Here is a 14,078-nt window from a genome sequence, read left to right on the forward strand (position 1 = left end):
CCTGTTTGAATATCACAACCTCAATATTTACAGTGTGTAGAAAAGTATTTACCCGACTTGGAAGTGTTAATGTTTTATTGTTTTACAACATTGAATCATTTTGTGGATTTAATTTGGCTTTTTCGACACTGATCACCAGGGAAAGACTTTCATGTCAAAGTGAAAACAGTTCTCTACAAGGTGATTTAAATTAATTACAAATATAAAACACAAAATAATTGATTGCATTAGCATTCACCACCCATCTTCAATATGCCACACCAAATCATAACTGGTGCACTCAATTCATTTTAGAAGTCACATAACTAGTTAAATGGAGATCACTGTGTGCTGTCAAAGTGTTTCAATTGATTATAGTCAAAATGCACTTGCATCTGGAAGGTCCGACTGCTGGAGAGTCAGTATCCTGGCAAAAACTACACCATGAAGACAAAAGAACACTCCAAGCAACTCCTCAAAAAGGTTACTGAAAAGCAGAAGTCAGGAAATGGATACAAGAAAATTTCCAAGTCATTGAATATCCATTGGAGTACAGTTAAGTCAATCATCAAGAAATAGAAAGAATATGGCACAGCTGTAAATCTGCCTAGAGCAGGCCGTCCTCAAAAACGCTGAGTGACTGTGCAAGAGGGGACTGGTGAGGGAGTCCACCAAGAGACCTATGACAACTCCAGAGGGGTTACAAGCTTCAGGGGCTGAGATGGGAGAGACTACGTATGTAACAACTGTTGGCCAGGTGCTTCACCAGTTGCAGCTTTATGAGAGAACAGCAAAGAGAAAGCCACTGTTGAAAAACACTCACATTAAATCTTGGCTAGAGTTTGCCAAGAGGCATGTGGGGACTCTGAAGTCAGCTGGAAGAAGGTTTTATACTCTGATTAAAACAACATTGAGCTTTTTTGGCTATCAGACTAAACGATAATGTTTGGCGTAAACCCAATGCCTCACATCATCAAAAACACACCATCCCTACTGTGAAGCACGGTGCTGGCTGCATCATGCTGTAGATGCTTCACTGCAGCAGGCCCTGGAAGGTTGTGAAGGTAGAGGGTAAAATGAATGCAGCAAAATACAGGGAAATCCTGGAGGAAAACCTGATGCAGTCCGCAAGAGAACTGTGACTTGGGAGAAGATGTGTTTTCCAGTAAGACAATGACCCCAAGCATAACACCAAAGCTACACAGGAATGGCTTAAAAACAACAAAGTTAATATGCTGGAGTGGCCACGTCAGAGTCCAGATGTCAATACAACTGAGAATTTGTGGCTGAACTTGAAAAGAGCTGTTCACTCACGATCCCCGTGCAATCTGACAGAGCTTGAGCAGTTTTGTGAAGAGGAATGGGGAAAAATGTGGTGTCCAGATGTGCAAAGCTGATAGAGACCTAACAAATTTCACCACGCATGCCAGTGATAATAAACGTTATTCTAATCTCACCCATGCAGACTCGAGTCTGTAATTGCTGCCAAAGGTGCATGTACTAAATACTGACTTGAAGGGGGTGAATACTTAAGGAATCAATTATTTTGTGTTTTATATTTGTAATTAATTTAGATCACTTTGTAGAGATCTATTCTCACTGTGACTTGGAAGATTCTCTTTACTGTTGATCAGTGTCAAATATGCCAAAATAAATCCACTGTGAGTCAGTGCTGTAAAACAATCAAACAGGAAGACTTCCAAGGGGTACAAATACTTTTTATAGTCAATGTATATTTATAGAATTTTGTTTACATTCACCAAATGATTTGCAACTTGTTGCTAGTGTCACTTGGCAATTTTTCTGCAAGCATGTGATTAACTGTATGAAAATTGCATCTCAATATGTTTTAATGCCTTTAAATCTTTCTAAGCTGTCTTCTATTTATTATTTCAATGAATCTTATTTTTTTTATATATCAAATGGTATGTTATACTAAGATGTTTGTGTACTAAAGCATTATTTTCCTCACTGAAGGTACAACTTAAGCCGGGCCGAAGTCTAATGGATTGGATCCGTCTGATAAAGAGTGGGAGGGACATGACGGGGTTGAAAGGAAGGTTTATTGAAGTTACACCAGAAGAGCTTGCAAAACATAATACGAAGACTGATTGCTGGATATGTATCAGAGGTAGGCCAGAAGACTTGGCTTGGTTTTATGAATAACAGTAGCTTGGATACAATTAAAACAGAGATGAGAATGGTGGTTTATGACTTATTTAAAACATGCTTTAATTCTCTTGGTTTCAATAAATTTAAAAAAAAACTTTTGTGGGGAAATTTTCATTTCTAGAATGAATCTAGTTTTACTGAATAGTGAAACAGAATATAATGGTTTATGACCAGATATTGGTCACAACTCTTAATTGAAAACAAGGTAAAGCAGTGGTAAACAAGATTTACACAAAGTAAATCTCCTTCCAGCAGTTGTCTCCAATCTTCACACTCCCCTTCCCAAAAACCCTTCCTGCTTGATCTGATATTTTTCCCCTTTTCCTCTCTCTTTGTCTGCCCCCATCGATCATTCACCTGCCACCTTCCAACTCCGCCCCCATTCATCTCATTAACTGCCTGTCTCCTCACACATCTCAGTCCACCAAATGCTTTGGAATCCTTCAAAAGTCCAAAGTGCGTTTGTTCAGAGTATGTATATCATATACAACCTTGATATTCATCTTCTTGCAGCCACCACAAAACAAAAAAACAGAATAGAACCCACTTTAAATATAATCTCATATAACAAACACCATCAAACACCCAACTTGTGGGAACAAACAAATCATGCAGACAATAAAATGTAAACAAATAACACAGGAACATGAATCCCAGGATCCCCAAAAGTGAGTCTGCCGCCATGGAGTCAGTTCAGTGTGGCAGCTGGTCCACGAGCAAGTCCAATGCTGAGGTGAGTAAACACTTTCGGAGTAGTGAGTAGTGAGCTGAACTCCGGTCTGTCCGTCTCAACAACTTGATTTTTTAAAATCTGGCTTGGTGCTCAAATCTGATAAACGTCCGCTCGTTTTATGCTCTTGGGCCTGGGCCCCACCACTTCAATTCTGATCGAAGTTTCAGTCTGTCTATCCCAGCATTGGTATTCATAGCTGCACCTGCATTCTGAGCGTCCAGTTCGCTGAATCCTTCTGGATACCGCAAGGACGCCAGGTCATGCAGACTGTTCAAAAGCACAACTCAAAGAGGGGCATCACAGGCTGTGGATTGCAGTGATTGTAGTCTGGAAAATGTATAATTAATAGAATAGCTAGCAGTCTTGTTTGCTGCCTGTAAAATGTCGCTGTGTCCTGCCAGCGCCATCTTGCCAGGATCTGTATCATCACTCCCCTTTTCTGTGATGTCCATGTTCTGGCTGCAAGTCCCTGACGTGTGGTGTTCTGCTGGGATCTGTATTGGGACCTCTGCTGTTGGTTACACCCTGTGATCTCTCACAAAGAAATGCCAGGGTGGCAGGTGCATGGAAACATCAAGTTCTCTTCCACGTTACATGGAAGTGTGTAATTCTTTCATCTTCAATTAATTGAATCCTGGAAATTCTTGCCTAAGAGTAGTCCAGGAAGATAGCTTTTTAAGGGAAATTAATTGTGGCCAATAATTGTAATGTCCTGTATATGAATCAGGACAATTACATCAGGTGTGCAAATTGTATTTACATAACTGTTGCTACAATGTCTGTGGCACCTTTTTCTGTTCAACTTTGTTCAAATTCCCCTATGGACAAGACGGAATTTAATTTTGCTGTTTATCTCTGTAAAATTCACTTAACATTAATCCTGTTCAAACTAATGCTAGAGTGCTTTACAGTGATGAGAGAGAGACTTCTCATTCTCCACATCTCACAGTCTTGGTTTTGTTGCATTTTGAGGATCACTTCACTTACAGTAATTTTCCCTGAAAGCCCCACATATACCTTCATCCTCAATAGCAATAATCCAACACCTATGCACAAAGGACAATACTGAAGTATTTACCGTGGTTGTGACTGTGAATTGAGCTATTGGAAACACTAAAGCTGGGTGATGTGAAAGGATTTTATTCATCACGACAAGCAGGCAATCATTTGGAGTCACTTTCAGTGGGAAATTCAGTCCATCAAATTTTTATACAGAACAAGGATAATCGCAGGTGATTCAGTACAATTTCAATCGTTATAATGGCTTATTTAATTCAATATTGTATGTCTAACCCATTGTTCCCTTGGCAAGTGGAGCACACTCACTGTCAAGACACGTCTGACAGTTCTAACACTTCTGCTAAAACAGTTGGTCCAAAAGCTCTGAGGACAGAGAAAACAGACATCCATGTTGTGAGGGCTAAATCTCACAGCAAGCTCTTGAATATGATTTCAGTTTTTTGAGTTTCTGCTGTCAGCTTTTTACCTGGGCACAGTTAAAAAAAATTTCCTAACCCTTAACATTTCTTCCTGCTTTGACATGATTTAACCATGCCATTTTCTACCAGCTGTGTTTTGTCTAGATGGTTTCATTCTTTTTGGTCCAGTGGTAGACACAAAAAATTTCTCTAAAAACTTCCCTTCTTTTGTTTCATTACCACTGTAACAGATTTATCCTTGTCTCTTGTTAGTTTTCATCCACATGTAGCCCATCAAAGCTATCGCCTGATTCCATATATTCTAGTTCCTTGCCTTTTCTGAGCTAAGTAGCTGTAACTCAGTCTGCTCCACTCCACTGCTTCTAATTTATTTCACAACTCACTTGTCATTGATTGGTGGGTGAGCAGTTCTTTTTTCTCTTCCAAATGTTAGGAACATTTTTAGTTCATTACTCAAAGATAGAGAGGCTGAACTAGAATTTTTATATTTGATTCTGCGAAGGAGATGCAAACACCAGAAAGCCCAGCAGCATCTCTGCTTTCTGTGAAGGTTGAGAAAAGTCCATCTCCCACCCCCCCACCCCCCAATCCTCATCACATTCTACAGAGGATGTATTGAGAGTATCCTGAGCAGCTGCATCACTGCCTGGTTTGGGAATTGCACCGTCTCGGATCGCAAGATCCTGCAGCAGATAGCGAGGTCAGCTGAGAAGATCATTGGAGTTTCTCTTCCCACCATTACAGATATTTACACCACATGCTGCACCTGCAAAGCTAATAGCATTGTGAAGGACCCCACGCACCCCTCATACAAATTCTTCTCCCTCCTACCACCTGGCAAAATGTGCTGGAGCATTCAGGCTGTCACAACCAGACCGTGCAACAGTTTCTTCCCCCAAGTCATCAGACTCCTCAATACCCAGAGTCTAGACTGACATCTACATAATTTATTATTATATTGAAATTTGTCCTCTACTGTGCCTATTGTCTTGTTTATTAATTATTGTACTACCCTGGACTGTTTTGTAGTCCTGTGTAGGTCTGTAGACTAGTGTAGTTTTGTGTTGTTTCATGTAGCACCATGGTCCTGGAGGAACGTTGTTTCATTTTCACTTTGTACTTTTTCCAGCAGTTTATGGTCAAAATGACAATAAAAAGTGATTTGACTTGACTTGAAACACATATCACCCACTGAAATATTTCATGATTGCACCTCTACCTCAGTGCATTTGTTGTTTAAAGCTTCTCTTATTGATATCTCTAGATAATAATGCCATCCTGACTAGTCTCCTATCCTCTGTATGCTCAATTTCTTTGACTCTGCTTACAGCAAGTCCTTGCGTCTCTATTCATTGACCTGTTCTAAGGCAGTGTATTTGGCAACACCTCAGCTTTAAAATTCTCTGTTCTTTCAAAAATCCTTTCAACATCTTGCAGTTATGGCATCATGTTCTGAATTATTGTTCCAGAATTGATGCCCAAACTTTGAGACGTTCAAGCCCCAAATCTTAAATTTGCCATCTTAAATCTGTTGCACAACCTTTCTCTTCCTTTAAGATATTCTGTAAAAATTTTCTTTAATTGTTACCTCTTAAAAGGAGTTATAAAAGCCAACTCTGCTATCAAACAATATAACATTAAAATCTGTGATACAGAGAAATAAGTTAGTTTTTTGATTTAGTTGAACTTGTTGAAAAACTATTTTTAGAAAATGCAAATATGGATGCTTCAAACAAACTTGAAATGTTCCAGTGAAACTTCTATAATGAAAGTCTTTGAGAAAAGAGGGCAGAACAAGTGGCTTAAAATGAGCCTGTTTAATTAAGAACTTTGTGAAAATGAGGATGAGTAGAATCCAATGACTTCCTAAGAGTAGAATCCAATGACTTTCCTCTTCTATAAATTAGTTTCTTGCATATCATCATTTGGAGTGAAAGGTAGTATAGCCAAAACAAATCAATGCACATGCTGGAGTATAATGTTCCATAGATTTTTTGTTTGAATATATAGTATACCACTTGCCACTGCGAGTTTCTATACTGTTTGAGTCTTACTTTACTGATCGACGTTTTAATTTCAAACAATCTGAAATATGCAGAATTTCTATACCTTCTGTCCTTTTGAAAAATATTTTGGCTGCTATTGGCTCAAATGTTGAAGACACATATTTGTGAAAGTGTAAAGTTAGTTTCTTTAATCAGCTGATACATTAATTCCTAATAAGTGCTAAGGCTTTGTCTGATTATAAGTCTTAAAATATTCTGGAAAGTTTACTATATTAAAGATGCTGCATCCAATATCAGTGAAATATCAGCTTGAATTTTGAGAGAGACCACTCCCTGGGAGAGTGCCAGCACGTCAGGACATCTTGACTTGTGTTTGTGAATTTAGAAAGCCAAATTCCTCTTTTAAAACCACCCACTCTCCTCTTGAGTACAGTAATCTAAGATTGCAGAAGTGTTTTAAATCAAGCTGGGCAATCTGATTAGTAAATCTGTGCCAGGTTGGAACTGCAGCAGTAAGGCATATCCATTCATTTCAATGGCTAGAAGGGACTAATCTGATTATCAGAATCAGATTTAATATCACCGGCATGTGTCATGAAATTTGTCACCTTTACTACAGCAGTATGATGAAATACATTATAAGTAAAAATAGAGGAAGAAAACTTGAGCTACAATAAGTATTTATATGTCTATTAAATAGTTATGTTAATTAAAATTAAAAATATCGTAGTTCATGGGCTCAATGTCCATTGAGAAATTGGGTGGCAGAGGGGAAGAAGCTGTTCCTGAATGGCTGAGTGTGTGCCTTCAGGCTTCTGTACCTCCTTCCCAACAGTAACAATGAGAAGAGGATATGCCCTGAGTAATGGGATCCTTAATGATGGACAACACCTTTCTAAGGCACCACTCCTTGAAGATGTCTTGGATACTGTATAATTTGTAATTTGGATATTATGTAATTTGTGTATATGTAAATGTTTAAGATTATTTAGTTTTTCAGTTATAAATAGTTTTTTAACATTTTGAATAATTTTCAATTTTTTGTATATTTTTAATGTTTCTTAAATGTTTGACAGCAATACCATCCAGATAAACCAGTGGGTGTGGCTGATTGATCTTTCAGTTTTATCCCCCAGTTTTGTGTGTGAGACCGCTGGTTGTGGTCAACACTATCCTGACAATTTCACTTTCCCAATATATCCTCAATCATTGTAAAATTAAGATGAGAAATGTGTTACTTCCACCAACAATATGCATGGATCACTGGGATTATTAGGCAGTAATCCAGTGTTGTGGAGATGCCTTCAGACGTAACTGTAGATTTGCGAACTACTAGATTTGTTATGGTGGAACATTTTTCTTCCAGAGTTAAGATGACTCCAATGTTGGAGTGCTTTGTTTTAAACAGAATGTGTTTAAAACTGTTCATTAAAGATTATTTAGTCACTGTTATTTGTGGGAGCTTTGTGTGAAGCATAGAATCATGTACATTTACACCACAAAAGAAGGCTTTTCATGTTATCCCTATGCCAGCCTAAAATAGATTAATACCTTTTCTTAATTCTTGTTCCATTTTCTTTGTAGGTTATGCTTGTGTGCTGCATAAATGTGAAAAGTGTATTTGTTCTCCTTATTTTACTCAGCAGGAAGTTCTTAAAAGCCCACTCCCTACTACCATTTGAGAGAAATAATTATTCTTCTGCTCTTGTCTAGCACCAATCAATATGTCTAATTCCCTGCTTGAAGTGTGGTGATTAAACACAAGACATTCAAGAGTAACTCACATGAAATGCTGGAGTTTCTCAGCAGGGCACGCAGAATCTTTTGGGGTGGAAATGTGCAATTAACATTTTGATTTGGGACCTTCATCATTATAGAGTAATTTGACTGTGTAAATGTATGGATTAGCTGCCATATTTACTATATTTTAAAGTTAATTGATTGGCTAAATGCTGTGGGCTGTCCATGAAGGGACATGGAAGGTGCAGTTTAAGTTCTTTTTATGGGGATAGGAATATCTTGTAAAATATCTTGTGAAAAAATATCTAGTTTCTACATGATGATTATAGAAAACAAAAAGGAAGCTATTCTGCCCATTATGTCCTTACTGTCAACCACATGGACAATTATTATATCATTTACAAGCTTCTCCATTATGACCTCTGTATTTAAGTCTAGTGATACAGTATATGCCGTGAGCAGCAAGGACACAGCCTTGAAATTGTGAAAATGGCAACTATTACATTTTCTTTTCTGCCACAGAATGCACTGTAGATCCCATTCACTCTTACTTTTATGATTAACTGGTTATTCAAGACTTTATCTAAGTCCATGTAGACTGCATCAATTGATCTGAACTTGTTCACTCTCCACTCTGTCCTAACCCTTACTTCCTCAAAATGTTCAATTATGTGATTCAGGTGTGATCTTCTTGGACTATCCCTGATTAAACTCAATTGTTTTATAACATGGCATAGAAGTTGTTTCAATAATTTGCATTTAAGCTAACTTACCAATAGAGTAATGTGTGCAACATGTACTAAAAACTTTTAACAATTCGCATTATCTTTCTTTGTAGGCCTGGTTTATAATGTGACCTCCTATTTGGAGTATCACCCCGGAGGAGAAGAGGAGCTTATGAAAGGTGCTGGAGCTGATGCAACAGAATTATTTGATCAGGTGAATATATGAGGTAGAAAATAATCACAGTAATTTCTCAAATTAGAACCAGAGATACATCTGTGGGAATTATTGAAGTCAAATTTGCACATAGAATTTAAACTGCAACATTCAAGGTATGCCATACTGCATTTTGAATAATGGTAAGTTACAATAATAAGCTTCAATTATCAATAACAGTTTTCTGTTTAAGAGATATTAATTTAACTCCTTACACTGTTTCCTTAGGTTTAATGCACTTTGGCCTAGAGCTTTTAGAGCACTAAAATAATATAAGAGACATGATTTTTGGGTGGTTGTTCTCTTGCTGCGAGCTTAAGTTGTACATTAAGCCTGAAACATTGAATACACCTGAACAGGCATCACAAATTTTGCTAATAAGTGTGCCATTTAGGAGTCAGGCCCACAATCAGAATAATCAGTGGGACTGATGATGGAAGGGTCGGTAGTGCGAGGAGAGGGACAGTCATATGAATTAGATGAGTTAGTTTCTCCAGAAGAGAATCATCAGGCAAATTCCTAGGATATAAGAGTTGTTTTTATCACCAATGGCCATAAAAGTTAGATCAGTATTCTTCTGCATTTACGAGGGGTGATTGATAAGTTCGTGGCCTACGGTAGAAGGAGTAAATTTTAGAAAACCTAGCACATTTATTTTTCAGCATAGTCCCCTCCTACAATTCCACACTTAGTCCAGCGGTCGTGGAGCATACAGATCTTGGACAGCCAGAAAGTGTCCACAGATGGGTGATTGATAAGTTTGTGGCCTAAGGTAGAAGGAGATGAGTTATACAGCTCTTGTTACATGCACATGCAGTTCAACTCTTTGAGTGATTATGCATAAAGTTTGAAGTTAATAACCCATCTCCTACCTTAGGCCACAAACTTATCAATCACCCAGATGAGTTATTAACTTCAAACTTTCTGCATAATCACTCAAAGAGTTGAACTGCATGTACATGTAACGAGAGCTGTATAACTCATCTCCTTCTATCTTAGACCACAGACTTATCAATCACCTACCTGTGGACACTTTCTGGAGGTCCAAGATCCGTATGCACCACGACCGCTGGACTAAGTGTGTAAATGTAGGAGGGGACTATGTTGAAAAATAAATGTGCTAGGTTTTCTAAAATTGACTCTTTCTTCCTTAGCCCATGAGCTTATCAATCACCCCTCGTAGAATCAGAATTGGGTTCTTTTCACTGACTTGTTTGTGAAATTTGTTTTGTTGCACAAAGTTAGTATAAGGGACAAAAGGTAAATAGTACAAAAGGGGAATAATGAGGTCGTGCTCATGGACTGTTCAGAAACCTGAAGGAAGAGGAGGAGAAACTTATTGAAACTTGTGATCCTAAGAGGACAATACAGGGTAAATATGTGGATATGTCCTGCATTGGGGTGGGGGGGGGGTTGGTGGTGGGAAGAGGGAGTCTTGAATGAAGCGAGATAGATACAAGATAAGGAAGATAGTCATTTAAAAATGAGGTGTGCTGGAATTTCTTCACAATGGGGATAGTAAATCTCTGGAATTCTCTTTTCCAGAAGTTGCAGATGCTCCATCAATGGAGTTATTTAAAGTGGAGGTCAATATAATTCTGACCAGGAAACTGAGTGAGACATGGATACTCAGGAGGATACTTGAGGCTTAGGACAGTTCAACCATGATCACATTGAATTGTAAGGGAGCTGAGGGAGAAGGGGGAGAGATATAGTGAGAAACCCCCCCCCCCCCAACCTTTCCCTTCACCTGACTTAATCTGTCATCTGCAAGTTTGTACTCCTCCTCCTCCTCCCCCTCCCCACCTCCTTATTTCTGGCTTTTACCCCCTTTCTTTCCAGTTCTGATGAAGGGTCTCAGCCCAAAATGTTATCTGTTTATTCCTCTTCGATGCAGCCTGATCTGAGTTCCTCAAGCATTTTGTGTGTGTTACTCTGGATTTCCAACATCTACAGAATCTCTTGTGTAATATGTTCTGCATTCAGCTTTTCCATTTCCCTTGTAGATTAGATTAGATTAGATTCAACTTTATTGTCAGTGTGCCGAGTACAGATACAAAGCCAATGAAATGCAATTAGCATCTAACCAAAAATGCAAAGTGTTATTTACAAAATAACTGCGAATAAAAAGTAAGTGCTACAGCACACAAATATAAAAGTACAGAGACAGTACAATATGGGTGCAATACTGCTTAGCGCTGTGATGTGAGGTTCAGCAGGGTCACAGCCTCAGGGAAGAAGCTCTTCCTGTGCCCACTGGTGAGAGAGTGGAGGCTCCTGTAGCACCTACCGGATGGGAGGAGAGTTAAAAGTCCATGGTTAGGGTGAGATGCATCTTTGATGATGCTTTTCACCCTGCCCAGGAGGCATTTATGGTAGATGTTCTCAGTGGTGGGCAATTGGATGCTGATAATCTGCTGGGCAGTTTTCACCACACGCTGGAGTGCTTTGCGGTCCAATATGGGACAATTGTCATACCACACTGAGATGCAGTTGGTGAGTAGGCTCTCAATGGTTCAGCGGTAAAAGTCCGTCAGTATCCTGGGACAGAGGTGAGCTTTCCTGATGCTTTGCAGGAAATAAACGCGCTGTTGTGCCTTTTTGATCAGGATGGAGGAGTTCAGGGGCCAGGTGAGATCCTCAGAAATGTGTACTACCTCAATGTACTTGTGTTGTGAAATAATCTGTATGGATGACGAGCAAACATTTATCACTGTATCTCAGTACATATGACAATAAAAAAACCTGATATTTATTCAGACTTTTCTCAGAGCTAAAAGAAAGTTAAAAATAAATTTATTATTGGAGTACATATATAACCCTGGGATTCATTTTCTTGTGGGCATAATTACAGAATAATGACCATTACAGAATCAATGAAAAAATTCACCAACTTGGACCTTCAACCAGTATGCAAAAGACAACAAACAGTACAAATAAATATCTTTAAATAATAATAAATAAATAAGCAATAAACATTGAGGACATGAGATGAGTCCTTGAAGTTGAGCCCATAAGTTGTGGGACCATTTTCAGTGATGGACCAAGTGCAAGTGAAGTTTATCCCCTTTGGTTCTAGAGCCGAATGGTTGAGGAGTAATAGCTGTTCCTGAACTTGATTGTGTAAGTCGCAAGGCTGAACAACATCCCGGAAGTATAAATCCTAACTGCATTCTCAGTGCAGTCACATCTTTCCTGAAATCTGGTGACCATTACACAAAGCTATGGGCAGACTGGTGTTGGGTCCTGTTATAAGAGCTGTAGAATGATACTGTTTTGTGCATTGAGTTTTCAATAACTTTGATATCATTTTTTTCCCAGGAGATATTTTGAGATCCATTTTAATGAAGTTGTGAAGGCTTGGTTAGAATGAAATATTGCAGAGATTTTAAAGTTACAGTATATAAGACTTCTGTAGTTAATAAGCATCAATGCTTAGAGCTGAAGAGAATCTTATGAAGGATTTGCTAGAACATGGCCGATGGAGTAGTAGGAACTGATAGCACTGCATGAGAAAGAGAAGATTAACATGAGCTACTTCAACAAAAATACAACTAACATCGGTATTTTGTGCTGCAATCCTGGCTCTCGAAGTTTTAGCCCATGTTTGCTGATTTGAATGTGTAATGCCAATTTCCCTAGTGAAACTTGAACATCAAAATTCACGATGCTACATTTCAATTTCAAAGCACCAAAGGTGATTAATAATTCTGGGCATGCTCCCAGCATGTGTAAAAGGCAGCAGGTTTCAAATTACAGAAAACTTGATCTCCTTTTGCCCTTCTGATATAAGTGTGGTGAAAATAATTGAAGCAAGACAGAACTATGACTGGTATTTGCATTTGAATCACAATTAAGGCAACAACAAAGTACTGATTTTTTTTTGGGTAAATTTATATTTGGCCCCATTCTATATCCTTAAACCAGGCTGAGAAAAAAGGCATATCTTCACATGAAACATTTGAAATTTGAAAGACTGCTGGTGCTGTTAAATTCCAGATTGTTGATATGGACCCAGGTTCTCTGGTGAGAAACAGCAGTAAAGCAATGTATACTTACTGTTTTAATGTATCTGAGTGCTGAGTTTAAGTTGCTAACGTGATTTTAAGAGGATTCTTCATTCTTTTTAAATGCATCTGTATGAAATAACACCCAGAAACTATTAAAAATTATGTAATGTTACGAATGTGCCACAGCTCTGAGGGGCCGAAGGGTACAAAGTAGCCCCCTCCTTTTTGAGAATCGCAAGATCGCTATTAATTCGGGTCTGGGACCCAGGAAATGAGAGAGAGAGATGTCCAGAATACACAGGGCTTGGAATGTGTCCTGGCCTCCGCAAGACAAAGCCACAGATAACAGCCATTGTCTCTTGGAATTGTGTATTGAGTACTGTACCATTCATTGAAGCCCTCCGGAGATGACCAGAGTGGGCTGGTTGAGGGATTGCATCATCCCAACCTGATTGACATCTGAGACCCCGTGAGTAAGGATAAAAGAGGGTCCGGGGAACAACCCCTTTAGACGCACCAGGAGAAACACTAGAAATCCTGTGCCAGCATTTAATAGCAACAGCCAGTGGAGGGCTCACGTGCGTCCTTTCCCTTTGCCTGGTATTGGGGCCTTACCACCGAAGAATGGCTTTAGCTAAAGGACCGGCTACACCAATGGAACTCTCGAAGGATTGAAATCATAAAAAGGAAAAGCTGGCAAGTTTCTAAAAATCTCTCTTGACTCCAACCAAAGGCCGCAGCCTGAATGAACTGAGTGACTTTTATATTTCCATCGGGCAATACATTATCCCCTAGACAACGATAGAGCTTATTTCTTACTGATTATTATTATACCCGCACTTTTAGATTTAGTATTGATGACGTATATTATCTGTATGTTTGCATTGATATTATTTTTGTGTATTTTTACTAATAATTACTGTTAAAAATAGTACCATCAGACTTCAACGGACCTCTCTATCTTTGCTGGTAAGTGACCCAGTTACAGGGTTCATAACAATAAACATTTAGGAACATATTAAATCAAAGAAAGTTGTTTTGAAGTCCTCATTCTCCAGGC

General features: G+C 38.7%; 1 protein-coding gene across 3 annotated transcripts in view; it reads left to right on the top strand.

Moving 5' to 3' along the window:
* LOC132400862 (cytochrome b5 reductase 4) overlaps window positions 1-14,078 on the top strand; it is a 126,517-nt gene that overhangs the window by 7,542 nt on the left and 104,897 nt on the right. For all 3 annotated transcript variants that reach the window (XM_059982340.1, XM_059982338.1, XM_059982339.1), the window contains exons 2-3: window positions 1,957-2,110; window positions 8,908-9,008. In XM_059982340.1, the coding sequence (XP_059838323.1) occupies window positions 1,957-2,110; window positions 8,908-9,008 (255 nt within the window). The remainder of the gene's footprint in view (window positions 1-1,956; window positions 2,111-8,907; window positions 9,009-14,078) is intronic.

Source organism: Hypanus sabinus, chromosome 10 (assembly GCF_030144855.1).
Source record: "Hypanus sabinus isolate sHypSab1 chromosome 10, sHypSab1.hap1, whole genome shotgun sequence".
Lineage (NCBI taxonomy): Eukaryota > Metazoa > Chordata > Chondrichthyes > Myliobatiformes > Dasyatidae > Hypanus > Hypanus sabinus.